The sequence below is a fragment of the Battus philenor genome, unplaced genomic scaffold, assembly GCF_028537555.1.
Source record: "Battus philenor isolate CCGP_79_NKW_IND1 unplaced genomic scaffold, ilBatPhil1.0.hap1 SCAF_7, whole genome shotgun sequence".
Classification (NCBI taxonomy): Eukaryota; Metazoa; Arthropoda; class Insecta; order Lepidoptera; family Papilionidae; genus Battus; species Battus philenor.
The window spans coordinates 12,977,727-12,996,485 of NW_027181737.1; the positions used below are offsets into that span (position 1 = coordinate 12,977,727).

Below are 18,759 nucleotides of genomic sequence, written 5' to 3' on the forward strand. Positions count from 1 at the left end.
CTTTGTTTATTTATTCCAACTTTATTTATTCCAACGTGTACACATAATAATAGTTTATTTTCCTAGGCAAAATGTATTACAAGAAAATTTACAAATTTATATGATATCGCTTTCAACATTCAACAAACTCATACCTTTACAGAGATATCGAATTCCGTATAACAGGAAAATAAACTAATCTAAATTCAACGGACCAATTGTCACAACGACGTCCATTGCGTGTTATGTAACAAGACTATCATAAGCGACAATACCGAGCTACAAATAAAGCCGTTGCGAGCTTTTGACCCAACAACTAACGCTTACGACCAGCATAATTGAAATTTACGAGTACAATTGCGTAAAGAACTTCGAGTTCGATTTTAAAGCTAACATACTACGTATTATATTATAAATGTTACCTGTACACATTTTAATATATTTTATATATTTATTTGCACGGTTGTAGAGAGTGAAACAATACATTATCCAATACACTCATAAGTTGGTTTAGTAAATTGATCACAATTCCATGATGAAAAGAATACTTGGTTTGTATCTTTTTACAACGATTCACGTCGCGAGCTTCCACAGAAGCTTCGTCTTGCGTCGCAAAAATTATTTCACATTATTAAGAAGCCATTAAACTTAAAGTTTAACATTAAACTTAAAGTTAAAGCTTGATAATTATTTTGTTATTCATAAAAACTCCTCGTCAAAACAGTGTTATCTCCTTTGGATTACATGACTCTTCCCCAAATCCTTGATATTAGGGTGACCAAGACCCGCTGCACATTCAAAGCAAAATTTCGAATGTGGATTTTTGACAAGCTCACGAAATATCTCAATAATTTATTTTTATTATGTGTATATATAAATATATATATTTATATATATATATATATTTACATCACATATAGCATACGTATATAGTATTTACATCGTAAGTAAAATAAAATCGGCTTCTTTTTAAAGATATTTCTTCCTTTGTTTCTCTTTAACGATTTATACTAATTTTACTTACCTTCGATTAGTGGTACAGGACTGAGAGTTGTGATCCCAGGTCGCGGGATACAATTTTACATAATTCACACTTTATGCATTAATTACAGAATTGCCATTGTTCACGAACAAGCTTCCAGGGGATAGGCAGCAGCGTCTTCTGCATGCCATACCTCTGCCATGCGTGGTAATTATGATAAATCCCCCCATAGATATTTTTGGGGGAGGTCCCACGGTGGGCATTTATGAGTTGGAACAACAACACCTACAACATTATTTTATCTCTGCACCGCCCTAAAAATTAAGCAATATAGAACGCCATGAGTATTAAGCTCGACCATGTAATTTGTAAAGCATAGTAGATATGAGTTTAAATAAATAAACAAGAATTTACTTATTAAAATAATATTCTTGTTGCTGTTATTGAATAAAAAGGAAAATTGTCATTTTTATCTTGAGTATTTAATAAATGATATGTCAATTTTCCAATAGATAGTAATCGGAATTCATACCGAGGTTTTTCCATTGACGTATTTCATGACGCGTTCTTCTTATACATTGCTATTTTACATACATTCTAAAATTAAATATATCACTGCACAAACTTATGTCGTTTTAATAAAATAAAAAATGGATTTAATTACCTTGTATAAGTCATTTAGTATTTTTTTAATTAATAAAATTCACATTTCTTCCATCATCACGTCAACCGATAGTAAATCACCGCAAGGCATAAAAGCGTTCCCCAAAAGTTGCCTTGCTAAAAGTTGCAATGCTTGACATCGTCGGTCAACCTAGAGGGATACCCACCCAAGCCACGTCTACCGGCTAAAATCTTAGGTTCTAAGTCTATATAAATATTAAAATATTATTTAAGATAATTACGTTCCTTAATGTCCTTACAAGAACAACACTTGTCAAACTGCCCCCAATAACAGAACTTCTGAACCTAATTTGCATTCGAAATTACACGCCGTATTGCCCACACAAACAAAATATGTACTTCAGTGGTACTACACCAATCTGTCGCAATCCGCAATACGTTGCCGAAGCCAATCCATTGCACCTTGTAATTTTAATAATGTAGTATCAACATTGCGGTGTTTGTATGACTGTTTTATTATTTATATTATTTGTAAGCAGGCATTCGCAGCAGTGATTGCGTAGGAAGTGCTAAACGTCGCTATAAATTCATTGGTCCCGGGTTTCGATCCAAGCTAACGAGTCCTCGCTGCAATCCTTGTTTACCGATACGCAATCCGTGAATAGAATCATAATTCTTAATTTTTTTGTTAATTAATTAAATGTGCGAATAGTTACTTCATTTTTCGCACTCTCCAGTCTTCATCAGCCATCATCATCACCACATCAGCTGATAGACGCTCACTAAAATACGTAGATCTCCCCCAAAGACCCCCGCGATGACTGGTCTTCCACTGCTCGCATCCAACGACCTACATTACGTCATTGGTCATTCTAGTCGGGGCCGACCCACTCCGATCTAGTATCAGCTCTTTTCTTTATTTTCTCTAAATATTGTATTACTGTACGAATGTAAAAATATGACTTATTTGTGGACTCTTCTCAGACTAAGCATTAGGAAACCTGGCTGCTTTGAAAGGAATTTTTTTTAAATAAATAATTTTTGTACCGAAAGAGTAACCATGTGAGAGTACCTCTTTCAATCAAAGATAAATGACAATGATAATTGTAACAAGGACGGTATAAGGGTAATTACTTAAAAACCACTTGTTATGGAATCTTCAGATTTGATTTTAGTTTCTTTTAAATAGGCATCATTTTTCTATCTCATGACGTAAAAGACCCTATGTGAATAATAATTATATGTAATGATAAATGTACATTATTATAAAGTCAATAAAAATATTTGTTTTTACCAAAGCTTCCTTATGATAAGGTTCTTGAACTTGCATTACAGAGAAACATTTTTTTTAAACATTGAATCATTGTTTTTGGTAACATAACAAGTAATATTTTTTATTACATAATAACTATAAGTATAAGAACGTTAAAAGGATCGCTAAATATTCAAAACAGGTTGTTAAAATTTTCTAAATGTTAAATTGATTAATTCAATATCATCTATCACGCTTACATATACATAATATGATAAATGTGAGAAAGCCTGTTCGTAGGTGCAATAACAGATGTACTTGTTATATCCTGTCTGAACATTTATCTGTTACGTAGTTTGATGAACACATATGTCATACATCTGATTATATCTCACGTGTAATTGAATACGCGGTGTTATGATGTATTATTAGTTACGTGTGTTGCTCAATTTCCCAATCAAGAATGATAATTATTTCAGTAATAGAATGCATTAGTTTATTTATTTAACTATTTATTGTATACCATTTATGTGGAAAATAAAAAGTTTTTGGTAGAATAATATTGTAAAAGTAAATATTCATTGAGCAGTGGAAGCCCAGTGGTTCGATTCAGAAGGATACAGTCTTATATGTAATTCACACTTTGTGCATGATTTATATATGATTGCCACAGCTCACATATAAGTTTCCAGTGGAACAACTGCATACAGCGATACACCGCGATCGCCAACTCGCCTGCAAAGTGTAACGGTTATGTTAATTTTCTAAATAGATATCTTTGGGCAAGGTCTGAGCCTAGCAATAGACGTCTATGGTCTGAAAAGACGACAATGATGATAATAATAAATAGGATTATAAATTGAACTTAATTTATATTTATTAAAAATCTGTTAAGAGAACTTTAACATGTACGACCTGGATTCGTCAAATCGAAAGCTGATTGCTTCAAAGTTTTAAATATGTGAGATAGTAAAACAGTTTTCTTTCTTCAATATTTTAATTTTAATACGATTTGATTCGAAAAATTAAGGGTTCAACTAGACAGGAGCTTTTTAACAAATCTGTACCACCTGTATATTTTGTTGAAATCTAATCAAACGCTTATTTATCGTATATAAAAAATATGACGTTGAGATGCTATTAACAATTTTGTTAAGGTCGCCTCGTGGTTAAAGATCAACCACGGATCAAGTTTAATAAACGAAAGTAAATATTTAATCACTCGAATATAAAATTGTATAAAAAAAATAATGAATCGCTACAAGACAAACTGTCTATTGCCATTAGGTACCTAATAACGATGAATTCATTATACGAAATAATACCTCATATTTATTATTACTCTTTTTTGAATGTTTATATTACTTTTGGATGTTTATGTAAGATTTAAAAGATTTGATAAAATCTATTTCAAAATATTAAATATCAAACATGAAACTTATTTTAAATTTTTAATGTTACATTTCATGTCATTACGCATTTTTTTTTTGATTATCAATAAATCCTATTTTAATATTATCTAATATGATATGTAAACTTTTATTGGCACCTTTTTAAAATTAACTATTTTATACCCTGGGATTTATTTTTTTATTATTGAACTGTTATTCTATCTTCAAAACATAGATTAGAACCTTTTATGGTCACATAGCTTCGTACTAAATTATTAATAATATCTGTTTCAAAAATGCATACCCGTTCATGTGTAATATCTAACCTTTCATTTTTTTATACAATTGTTGTTATGTTTGTCATATTTCATAAGTAACACTATGATGTATTTTTCAAAACAGATAATTCAAAGATGAATCTTAGAAACTACTAAAGCATCTACGAAATCCACAAAACCGTCTACGAAACTACTGAAGCATCTACAAAATCCACAAAAGTGTCTACGAAATTTTAGTTGCTTTTATATTCGAAATGTTCTACAATACTCCTTACTCCCGGGAGAGTTCACAGCAGCTCGTCGATCGTAAAAGCAGCGTGAAGCCATTAAACTTTGACTCGATTGAAGTTTAGAAGTTTTATTTCTTGTTGTTATGACGTTTCGTGGCTATTCGCGACATCGTTTGGCTTTTTAATGCTACCCAACTTTAAACTTTGCTATATCATCTCTGATAGTTACTTTCAAAAAATTTTAAAATGATTTATTTTTTGCTAAGATTCTTTAAAAAAAAAACATACGTTGAAACATAAAACAAAATCTCATACTCATCATTAAAAGTATAATATTAATTTGCGGAGGTTGAAAAAACCAATAATTGGTAATAAATTAAAATGAAAAGTAAAAACAAGCTTCGTTGCATTTTATTTCATTCAACAAATAACAAAGTAACAACCAAAAAATTTGTTTATCCAGAGATGTATTATAAACTAGATAAAGTTTTTCTGTACGTTCGTAATTATAAGCGAATACCCGTTTATTATATAGTACAAGATTATTTAAAATAAAAAAAAGTTAAAAGACGTTCATCACATTAATATACAGAGCGATTAGTTATTGATGTAAAAGCTATAAAGGGCTGACTATATAGCCCACTTGTCAGCAAAAAGCTTTAAAACTTTTATAAGTTTTTCCGATGAACCTATGTAAATTAATCACTCTGAAATTCTATTGGAATAAGACAAGCCAATAACTTCTGGCAGTACAAAGTTATCAAAGAGGTAGACTAATTTATTTTAATGTATAGTAATATTAATTTACTTTTTTTACAATATTATCATTAAATTATTTATTATGTCTGAATCATTATTCTTTTGAACTGGGTTTGCCATGAAATAGTCTCCTTAGAGTTATTAAAACATATGATATAATCAAATATTTCATCACTAACATTATTACGGTGATGATGAACAAAGTTTTAGAAACAATTTTGTACAAGTTTAACTAAATATATATCCTACAATAATCAGTTTTCAACAATTACGCAATTTTTATCGAGGCCACGATGCCATACTAAGATCCATTAAAGTTTAAAGTATAATTCTGTGTTATAAGAACAAATATGACACAAAAACAAACAATGTTCGCAAATGAAATTCCACTTATAAATGAAGAAGATTTGAAATGCAAACTTAATTAAAGCTGAAACTGTACTTAATGTGAGAATTCGCAAGTGTTATCTTAGCGCTTTCACCTTAAACACAGGTAAGTAGAATGCATTGTGAGCAGTCGCGGTCCGTCGGCGATTCCCGTGTGAGTGCAGCTTTATTCCTGGGCTAAACATCTTTATTATGCACATGACAGATACTTGCGTACTTATGTTACATATCTATGAGAAAAGGCATGCAATTGTCTCGGTTTGCGAAGCGGAAACTTTTTGATTGGTATGTAACGATTTAATTAAACATAGGCTGTTTTTAAATCATCGAGTTTTTTTTTTCAATATGGAATAAAAATTACTTCTTTAAACAATGTAAAAAAGTATTTAACTTTCTAAAACTTTTTTTTTACATTATTGATAAAATAATGTTTACCTAAGGACTCTTATAGGTTATTAGTAGATTCTTCTAACACTGCACTCTTTAAAGTCGTTGTTAATAATCCAAAGTTTACAATAATTCGCCTAAATTAACCAATAATGCAGGTTAATAACTTAATAAATTCGAAATTTAAAAGTATGCAATAAATAAAGTAAATAAATTTAGTACAAAATAGTAATGTTAGTGAGTGTAGACTACGAATCGGCAAACTTGATGAACTTTTTTAGGTCGCCGGAAAACACTGGGTACAGATCGTTCTGTACTAGTTCTGTTGGAAAGCTATGGATAAGGCTAATGCTTAGCAGCGAACTTCCTATGGCTGAAATAATGATATTGATGATTTAATAGACATCCAAAAAATTTAACATGCAGTGAATATCTAATGTTCATAAAGGAATATTACCTTTGGACTTGTTTTTAAAAAAATATTTGCATACATCGACTGTCGGAGTTTATTAATAAATAAATAAAACTAACGAATAAATTATCGATAATAAACAAGTCATATCCATCAGATCTTGATGTATATTTACGCGAAAGTCTATTATAAATAATTGAGCATTGGTGTTATTAAATTAAGCTCTAGTTAACCAAGGCGTATCTTCCCATCGAGCGTATATTAACCCTGAAGCTATACTTCGAAGATAATAAATATTTTTAAGCCCCAAATAAAATGAGCGATTAAATGATTTCTAATGTTATAACACAAACGAATTACTCTTACTTAATTCGTCTTTAACTCGCATAATCGATCTCTTTCACTTCGGTGAGGCGCGAAAATAAATATAATCGTATTATAAATCCGGTATAAACTATCACAATTGATGATAATCACTAATTTGAGCTTTAAAGTAAAGACACAAAGTTCATATTCCTAAAACATTTAGTGGTGAAGATGCATCACTGAAGTCAAAATTACAATCAAAAAGGTCAGACAGAATGCTCTTACTCAATAATGCTACCTGTACAATCGAATATTAAATTGAAATGCTGTCATGCCTGTAATATCTAAGATTGAGATATCAACTGAAATTATAATATAGCTCAGCTGATTGGTAAGTTGAAGTCGTAGTGGCTAAGCCAAATAATGTGACTAGAGGAAAGCCGGCTTTGTGGCAACCGTAAGGTAGAACGTCCACAAGGTGGACAAACGACCTCGTCAAGGCCGTCAGAAGACGCTGTAAGCGGCTTTTAATCCGATCTTATTGTAAATCTATGTGGTTTAAGATCAGTAGTGAATGCAGTGCGTTTTAAATGATGATGATCACATTAAACATTATTGCTAAGCTTGATGTCTACATTGTTGACAGTTACAAGGTTAAATCACAGAATTCCCTGTCTTATTCAAAATTTAAATACAGTCCAAATTTATCCAAAAGTGAGTTACTCGTTCTATATTTGAAGTAAACAATTCAAAATATTTCAAATAATGTTATTGTTATGAGTTTAGTACCAGATAACTGTCCGCATTTGGCAAGTAATGTAAATACAACATTGACCGAGTTTAAATGGCAGCAGTTTACATTCAAGCGAGCCACTGTGAACGACCTTATGCGCAGTCCACAAAAAGAAAAACTCAGAGAACTTCACGTGAAATGACATCACCGACAAGGCGATTATTTGATGACATCAAGTTTCATTTCACGCATACTTTGTGTAATACTTGTTCAAGTACATCATCGAAAGATAAAACTAATTACCGACTTAATTCATATAACAATAGAGTCTCAATTGCTTTATATTTGTAAAAGGATAATAAAAAATATCCATACATGTTGGTCGGTCGTGTTTGCATGACTTGATCAAAAATATAACTCGTTATTCTTATGATCGTCGCTCATAAAGTGAAGTCGGATTTTAAAGTGACTTTTAATTTATGTTTTAAGAACTTTTCATTCTTTTTACACAACATTTGTAACTACTTATTTTGAATTTTGTCTTTTGTATATGTTGTCAATCTTTGAGTCGAAAATTTAATAGATTCTTGAATGTTTTTAATTATTCGAGATCATACTGGTAATAGTCCTGTAGATTGTTTAGAATGACTTTACCATGTCACCTATGTTTTAAGTATTTAATTAAGTAATATTTGTTAAGGGTAGAACCAGGGAGGGATTATGTCCGTCTCGTTACAGGGTGGTGTACTAATATCGTTTTGTAATACAAAACTTTGTTATAGATAATTTCAGCCGTAGGATATCCGCGATACTTATGCCTGTAGATATCGAATAGGATCGCTTGCAAGCTGCCGGCTTTTATTGTTTTCCGACGACCTTTACAAGGTTGTCGAAAGTACACTTTGTGGGTTTTTCTATAACCTCAATAGACTACTAACCAATACTAGTACATTTATTCACAAGGAACGAATAACTTGCTATTATGTGTCAATGACCGATTTTTTCAAAGCTCGGTTATTGCTCTCTGTGGAGAAACGATAAACAAAAAGCAGTCGGTGCAAAAAGGATCAAATTAAATCATTTGTAAAACAATTAGGTTACATTAATTTTTTATTACATTAAACTTTTTGTCTAATGACAAATAGATTTGTTACTTATGAGTAATAATGGTGTTGCTCTATTTTTAGATTATTGAAAGTTGTAGTGTGTATGTGATGTCCTGTATGTAACGGAGCCTTGTAAAATTACATTTTCATTTGACATCTTCTATCACAAAAATTAAAAAATATTTACATCCATATTGTAACGTCCTTGCCCAAATCTAAACAGAGAGTGTAAAATATAAACAGTTCTTAATACAATTCCAGCTAAATCCAGTTTAGTCTTCGAATCAAAATTAGGTCTGGTTTACAATGTAATAGTAAATTTATGGTTATCATTAAAGCAACTATAAACATAATCAGTCTCATTAAAATCACAGATAGGATAATTTCAATCTACGTGCCATTCGATTACATTATTATAGCAACTTGTTATTGAGTCAGATTTTCACTTTAACACCAGATCACATACATTAACGATACGATTAGCAATACATTTAATCTGATTAAACAATCTAATATGATTAAATAATTAGTATAATGAAATTGTGCTAATGATATTGGATCAGTCCATCTTATTGTATAGTATATGTCTTAATGGGGCAATGTAATATTTTGAAAATTGAATGACCTATTTCCTAAGCAAGGCATTTGATATAACATTTGAAGTAAGGAATCCATCGCGTTTTAGAGATAGGACGTTTCTCGTATTTGACCACCGGTATGTGCCAGAATTGAGTTGATGTTCACTCTTGACATGTCTAAGTCGTTCAGCAGGTTATAGACTAAAATACCTCATGCTCTTACCTCCACTGCATTCAAATTCACTGTGAATTTATTCCTATTTATTTATTACTTAGTTTGATAAATAGTTAGTAGTAGTACTTATTTCAGTAGAGGTAGAAGAGTACCGAGACTTACGATCATAGATCGCGACCACTGCTCACGAACAAGTTTCTAGAGGTTGGGCAGCAGCGTCTTTTGCTTGCCATAATATCACTGCAATAACCAACCCATCTGCCAAACGTGGCGATAATGGTATATGTGCCCATAGATATCTTTGGGGGAGGCCTATACCTTGCGATGTGCGTCTACAGGCTAATGACTTGTTTGCCTAAGTTCTGAAGTAAATTTGTTTTTTATGGCAATAAGTTCTACACGTTTTAATATTTTTGTAGATAGCAATAAATTCGGTATAGACGTCAGGATAAGTCATCCTGAAGGATTCCATATTAAATATTTCCGTACCATAAATTTTAAAGTAAGAAAAGGACCAATATTTAGCCACTTCCGCACATGCAGTGGTAGTCGTGCAATGAAATGCACCGCCCGCCAGCCCGCTGATAAATGCGTATGCGGCAAACAATGCGAATCACACAACCGCCACCGCCAACTTACTCAACACGTGTTTCACCCCTCCACGGGGCATCTTCAGGAGTTATGTTTCACCGATTAGTGCCAAACACAGAGTGGCAACATGACTCATGTGCGGAAGTGGCTAAATATTGGTCCTTTTCTTACTTAGGATGGACTTCTGCGAGGTAACGGTTGATTCCATTAAGATATAAATTTTGTAACTACTTCTAGAATAGAATATGGGTGGTTGTAACATCAAAAACTCGAGAACCACAACTTTTTAGTACCGTTTAATTTTTAATGCCATCAGGATTCCTATCTACAAACTGTTATTATTTACGGTCATCGATTAGTTTTGATTTTGCTTTTCAAATTCCTGGTCCTTTGAGTCGGATAGTTTGAGAAGGACCTTCGTTGTCCATTTCGTTTGGATATTTATTAGGTTATAGTTCACTTTATCTTGAAGCAGTTACAGCAATTAACTTGTTAAAATTTAAGTGAATATCTCGCATAATGTTGCAACCGATTTTGTGGAGTGCAGTGCGGAAAGCTGTAGTGCATGTTGCGAAATCGCGCGAAATGCCGAGCGAATGTGGTGAGTCTCGGGTCAAGGCAACGCCTGAGGAGCGCGGATGTAGATCGATATCGGAATCGACACAGGGACCATCGAGTGAAATTCGTTCACGTTCACTTTATAGGGTTGTCACATTGAAGTTTTTATTAGGGTTTAACTTACACAAACAACTTCGAACATTTTGCGATTCTCTACCCCTGAAACTCAAATGCTAAATATGTTTTATATCGTCTTGAAACTGTCAGAGTTATTTTGTAAGTAAATATTTTTAAATATCTAATTCTTCTAAATGTCATTCAACTAAAGATAGTAGCGAAGAGTGAGAGGCGATATTTGTTAGAATGTAAGAAAATGTAACGTTTAAGAGAATAGAGAATGGATGATGTGAGGAGAGAAGAGAGAGGGTAATAAAAATTAAATAGAAAAGTTATTGCACAAAAAGTCGCTGTAGTAAGACAGGGGGAATTACAGACCCCCAACAACGGGGGCCATAATATAAGTCAACGTAGAATTAAGGATCCTCGGCTGCTTGTATCTTCCGACTAAAAAAGCCGGAGTTGATCCTAGTCACGTTTCTTAAAATATTTATTCAACATAGGAACCTTAGACAGAACTCTCATTGATAAACTTATTATCTACTTTATTTTTGACTTTGCTTCGCAAGTTATTAAGAAAAGCGCAAACTAGTGCATACAATTTTGTATACCTAAATATAAAAAATATCTTTATTTAAATAGGCATTTACATGTACATTTTAATTATTAATTATTTTTAACATTATAGTTAGGTCAGTTCGTAAGTTACCAACGACTCGGAATGTTGATCTTCTCATAAATTCTACAATTGCTCTTTTAAATTCAATTTAACCATGTTTGATATATATATATATATATATATATATATATATATATATATATATATATATGTATAAATATATATATATATGTATATATATATATATATATATATATATTCGTTTTTTGTTGTGTTACTCAAGTTTTAAATTTCGTCAACTAATGACTTGTGTCTACACTTATTACTTAATACTCTTTGATCTTCATTGCTCCATAAAATTAGTACAGTTATAAATATCCATATACTCACTGATACACCCCTATGTAAAACGTGCATGTATATAAATAACTGATATTTTTTGGGAAAGCGTTATTAAAAGAAGCGAAAGGTCGGAGTTACGTGGTACATTGCTTAAATATATTTTCAATCTCTATTAAAAGTAACCCATGTTTAATTAAACTGACAAGAATACACCAGCATTATTAACAGGAGTAGAAATGGTATATTTTATCAGAACATTATTAGTTCTAGCCACAACAACCTAAAGTGGAATAAAACATTTATTGTTAACTTTTGTGGGATAGAAGGAAGCATTTCTGTGACTTTCTAAGGTAGTTTTCTTCCTTCGTCTTTTTACAGTTTTATGTAAGATATTATTACCTGGAGAAATAAGACAGTAAAGAGTATTTATTATATAATTGAATAAACTAGGTCGTCAAACTTAATTAATAAAAATACATTCCAATACACCGGTATAGGTCAATAGGTGTTACACTTTTAATTACATGGTAGTAAATGAATCTTTGTTTAATTCGAAAACGTTAGACTTAAACATTTCCTGCTACGGTAATATTTACATAACCTTTCCACGATTTAATAACAGCTATTATATCGCACAAGCTGTGAGCAATGAAAATATAATTATAACCTACTCAGCACTGATTGAGAGTAGCATAATGTCTGCGGTAATTATAAATTGTACTGTAGAATTTACGATGATGAAAATACACGAAACACTTTCTATCGTATAATGGAACATCACATTAAGTTAAGCGAATTTGCGTTTGTAATTGATTTACGCTTTATTGAATTTTATTTAAGGGTTTGACGTGACAAAGTGCAAAAGTCTGATAATCCTTTCGTGCGACAGGTCATTGGCTATTGTACATAGATAGAAATTGTGTAAATAATTAAGTTCTTCAAAAGAAAAAAATATTTTTGAACATTGACTGAATGACTTACGTAGAATTAAGTATAATCTTTAGCTTCCCGTTAGTGCTTATGTCTTTCATCAAACATAATCCAGCGGATAAGCAAGTTAAAGTGGCAGTTAGGAAGATTGGCGCTGACCTTGGAAAAATCCAGTGATTTCGAGGTAGCTTCTTACCGGCTCTATTGGAAACTTATGGAAGCAGCATTTTTCTAACAGCAGGCTTCCTATGATTGAAATGATGATAGCAAATTAAATCATTTATTAAGCACAATTTTAAATTGATACTGAAAAGGAATAAAGTCAAAGATGCACAAGTTCTTCATGCCAATGGGTGTAAGAAAAAAGTAATTGAAAACGTTTTATGTTCCACAGAGTTTCCTGGCAGCAAATGCCAAATGCTGGTGGGCCGGAGCACTCGCTGCTGCGACGGCAGAGCTCCGATACGCTGGTTACGTGTCCCCCGGTGTGCTGCTGGTGGCCGGCGCCCCCCGGGCTCTCGAGACAGTCCGGGGGGCTTATTCCCGCTCCGTACTGAAGCCTCCGCCGACGTATCTCATTTGTGGGCTTGGTAAGTAACTGTTTTATTAGATTCGTTATTGACATTATTATTTTCGTCTTACTTGTGTGCATTTTGTAGAGCATTGTTTTTTTTTCACTTTTTTATTATTTGGTTCACTACTCGGAATATACACCAAACTTACTAAGTTATTAAATTACACAAGAAAAATAAACCTACGTAATTTCGAAAATGTAGCGAATAAAACTTACATACCGAGTATCAAAAATTTAAGTTCATTAATATAAAATTTTGTCAACTAATGTAATAGAGTCCATGAAGCCGTTGCACAAAACTTCTTACAATAAATATATATCTTAAACTCCAATTCTAAAGCCACATAAAATTCAAATTAACTTAGATTTTAGCTTTTTCGTCATTATAGTCGTTTCAGCCCATAGACGCCAAGTGCAAGGTATAGGCCTCTCCAAAAAATATCTATGGGAGGATATAGCGTCAACTTGTCTGTGAGCTGTGGCAATCCTATGTACTTAATGTACAAACTGTGTGTTATATGAGTTTGTATCTCGAGAATTAAACCCGCGACCTGCGATCGCAAGTATCAGTACTCTATCTCTTGACTACCACTTTTTTCAGTTTCAATCCTTTATCCTCATATAATTTACACGATAGTGTAACATGTTTTCCTCTGTCATGATATGTATACGTATTAAATGTTTAAGATTCAAGGTTAAATACGTGGAGGCTTTCATTCGATTTCACAGATGTACTGCTACTTACATCTACTCCTCAATATGATTTTCCGAAGCCATCCACTTTTGGTCTTCTGATCTCTTTATTTACCTACATTCAGTCTTCGTTCTAAGGTTTTTTATGTATGTTGAATGCATCACATCTCTATTCCAAGATTATCCTACCCTATCTATTAATACTGGCAAATGAGATATGTCCAAGCCAAGTGGATAAGATACACCAAGAGTAAGCTCTTTTATCGCTCGCTGGGTTGGTGGTTTTTAGGTAAGCGAAAAATGTTCTTAGATTATATAATTAACTTTTATTTATTTATTCTTTATTGTGAATCATAATAATAAAAAAACAACAACATCTAAAAGGACGTATAGAACAAAGAGAAAAATTTATACAAAATAAAGTTTAAATTTATGCTGTGGTGTTACAAAAGACGATATTATCGCTCGAGGCTTACTTTCATTACCGCCTAACGTCTCGTCAACTTTTTATTTATTTCCAGTACTTATGATTATGATATTCGCTATAAAAATTTGAATATAATAAGCAAGTGCGACACAGTCTAGATTTTCGACTAATGGTCGACAAACTTGCATTGCTTAAAATCCATAAATTACCCGATTTATTTGTGAGAGATATGGAAATAGACTGATACCTTCCCACACGTTTTAATACAAGCGTTGGAACTTCTGTATAACTTGAATTAATTCGCCAGGTGTAATAAAGCTGGAACTAGATTACATCTAGCTGGTCGCAATACTGTATACAATGTGATTTATCGTCCGGACCAGCGAAACGTCGAGGTTTTATATAATTGTGGAGCGGTAACCAGCACCTCCGGAGTTATTTAGAATAAGGCGACAGTATAAACAAGCCTACTTGAGACTTGAGCTTGTTGTAAATCTATTACAAGTTTTATTGTTTGTTGGCAGCAAATGGTTGCGCCTTGGCGATAACTTGCCAGGAATTGCAACGAATAACTAGAAATAGCACTTATTATACCTTTGAAGTTTCGATTAGCTTATTTTTATTGTTTAGATAACCGCTTAGCTGTATATGTTATTAAAGATTGTAGTTCATAGGACATATACAAAACTGTTTACATCTGTAATACTTATATACACTATTATTATAAAATTGTACAGTATAATTCATAACTAATGCTAATATATATTGACTAATGATGTCTGAAGTTAAAAAAAAATTAATTATACTTATAGTTACAATAAATCTCTCGGAAATCTTACATCAGTAAATATAAACCTTCATCAAACAAAAACTGTTCTAAAAATCCTTTAACAGTGTAATATTTTTAAGTTTTAACCCATGTTGGGTGGATATTGTTCTATTTTATCAAGCATATTTGTGAAAATCGTCACAAAAAAAAACGACTGAATTTGTTTTGGACACCACACAGACCACAGAGCTTTCCATTTTATTATTATTACGTATAATTTATGTCTAAATCTTCATTGCGTACACAGGTGATCATCCTTGTATCGTTTTCATCACTAATGAGGATAATGATACTGCTTGTAAAGTTTTATAATCATAATATGATAATTGTTTATCATCGTTATCATTTAAGCCCTAGGACGTCTGGACTCTGCTTCTCTATAAATTTCCAATAAGACCTGTTAAATCAATAAATGGATAAATAGTTATATAAGTAAATAAAGATATGAACTCTAATGAATGTTCTACGATCCTTAACCACAATCATCGTTCACTTACCTATAATTGTATTATTAAATAATTTGATTAGGTAAAAACAAAAGGTTACCGCATCAAGTTAATTTATAACACTTCTAACAAAAAAGCTCAAAGCCATTGAGGCTTGAACGCAGGTAATTTCCGTTCTCGTTCGGGTAATCGCAGAAAAATCGCTTTTCTCATCAACTCAACGCTGCCCACACGTAAGTTATAAAAGAGAAAAAAAAACCCATCAGCGTTTCCCATGATTTGCACACAATAAAGGTGTTATTGCTTATACGTGCGAGGCGATGCCCACGCGATGTCGGTTCGCTTGAAGTCGAGTCGCCTACTTGCGGCCTTGCAAGGACGCCTCGCGAATAACTTGTACACTGTTGCAACGAAATTGTTAGTAATGGAATAACTACCTAATTCACATGTAGTTACCGTGCAATTTTGAATGTACGAATATGCAGATGATTATAACGAAATATTTTATACAATGAAAAAATAATTTCGTGACAATAACAGTTTTATTAGTCTTTCGTCTGTTTAGTGCTCTTCAAAATTTTTTGACATAAAGAGCAATATCAAAATGCACTGTCGCAGTTTTTTAATACGAAATAATACACAAAGTCGCAATAACCTATCGTATACAATAGGACAAATATACGAAAAACAAATTTAAATAGAGTATTTTCTTCATTTTATTTTATTGTGTTATAACTCGTTCGGGTAACTTAAAAACTAGTTACATTTTAACAGACGACTTATACATCAGGCGGTCATTACGAGTTTTCGCCTTTAGCATTATTACATACATTGTGAGGACGTGCAAAAAGTTTATAATCGTACATAGACAAAAGTTATTCAATAAATTCTATAGCACATACAGGCTAAGGAATAACGTCTTACAATAAACATAAAAACATATACTAATATACACATGCATGTATACACATATGCATGTACTGTACATAGACATATGCATACAATGTACAAATAAATAGAAAATTTGTTATTTTAGATTCGAGAAGTATGATAAAAAATATTCCGGAATAGATTTTAAAACACGGATAAACTTTTTGTACGTTTTATACGTGAATGTCTGCATTGTAAAATCTCTAAATTATTGAAAATTTAATAAACACAAATTTCTTGAACATTTAACTGTTTAAAAAGCCACAAATTACTGGCCTGTCGCATCCAGATACAAAAATAAATTGATGTAGGATATTTCAGTGTCCACTGATTGGAAATTGAAGTGAAAGCTTTGAGTTTAAGTAAGAATTAAGCTCTTTCAAAATTTTTACAAGTTTAACCATTCATCCTGTTAGGTTATCCTATTTGTAGAATCTAATTAAATTTCTTTATCGTTAAGTTTCTAACTGTCCTCATAAACGCTAAATCCTCCGCGACAGTGTATTTTATATGGCAAAGGTTCCGAACATGTTTAACTAGATAAACAACTGCTCTAAAGCGGGCTCGTTTCTCAGCCGACGGCACCTTAATGACATACTTTGCGTATCTATTTAATTTAATATCGAATTATCGGTACTATATTTTAGTACCGGAATTTCTTGCCTGGTTTGTATTGCGCTTTTAAAGCTTTCGGAATCGTCTATAGTTTAAAAATTCATAACGTCGAAGCCTTTCAATTATCTTTGATACACTTCTCGAAGGTAAACCAAAAAAAAAATAAAAGATTAATTATAGAAAAATATCAAATTTATTTGAGCTTCTCAATAGTCACACACACACACGCACGTACGCGCGCCCACACACACACTCACTATATATAAATGTTAGATATATGTATGTATAACTAATTAATTCTGTTTACTAGTCGAGATTTTGAATGTAATATTGTGATATTTTTTGAACAGTTTTTTTTAATGTTTATTGAACTCCTTCATAGCACGGATACATTACATATATACATTAAGCATGTGTTATTAACTGATAACATATATGATACATGCCAGGAATTTAGCATTGCAATAATACAAATTGTAATACAATTTAGCCGAAGCAGTTTAAGTATTTTATATGATTTTATAAAAAAAGCTTACAAAAGAAACCGTCATTGATAATAAAGGAAATCGTTTTGAAATCACAATATCTGTACACTATAAACATTTATTTTATGATACGGTTATTTGTTAAATACATTATTTATATAACTACAATTATTTTATCAAGCAAATAAAAATTAAGGTAAGAATTTTTAAAAAGAGAACGCGTAACTCAATAACCATATACGTGATAATGTGTAAGCTATAAATGCAATCGGCAATTAGGTTTAAAAATAAAGATTGCATTTCACAACACTGTTTGTGCATTGCCGCGGTACCACACGGCACTATAAAGACCATTGCTAATAAATTAATGCTTTTTAATATATGTTACATTTTCATACTGTTCAAATCTATGTAAATAAAATGTTTGTTTTAATGTTTTGCTAAGTACAAAACTCGGGAATGGCTCTACCAATTCGGCAATTTTTTTCCTTGATTTTTTCATGGTTCACACAAAATTTCATATAATGCGAGAGATTGGGAAAACTATGAAAAAAATGAAAGACAACAGTTTTGTTTACCTTTGCAAAAATTGTAACTTGTCAAAAATTTGATGTCCATCAAAGTCAAAAAAGATATGTATGACGACATAAAAGAACCATAAAGCAATATAACTAAAATATAAATATAAGAAATAAAGTTGGATTATAAGTAATTGTTGTATATGTTTAAGATAATAAATCAATAAATATACTAATATTTTTGAAATAAAGCACAATTATTTTATTTATGGTAGAAATGCGTCTCCCAAAGGAGATCGATATTCATTTTGACCAAAGTCAAGACTTTGGTCAAAATGAATATCGATGGACAACTTTTACATTACATTGGTTATTTTTAAAAATCGAATCAGATTCCAGGAAACTTCTGTTGAATACCTTTATAATGTCGCAGACATTTTTTTCCATTAACATTTCAAAAGTGAAATTTTCAAGGGCGTTGAATGAAAGGCATGATGTGCAGCTGT

At 31.8% G+C, this 18,759-nt stretch overlaps 1 protein-coding gene across 1 annotated transcript in view; it reads left to right on the forward strand.

Annotated features, from left to right (window-relative positions):
• Window positions 1–18,759, forward strand: part of ko (Stork-head domain-containing protein knockout) — a 218,576-nt gene that overhangs the window by 101,600 nt on the left and 98,217 nt on the right. Inside the window, exon 3 of the mRNA XM_068774161.1 lies at window positions 13,131–13,326. Within this exon, the coding sequence (XP_068630262.1) occupies window positions 13,131–13,326 (196 nt within the window). The remainder of the gene's footprint in view (window positions 1–13,130; window positions 13,327–18,759) is intronic.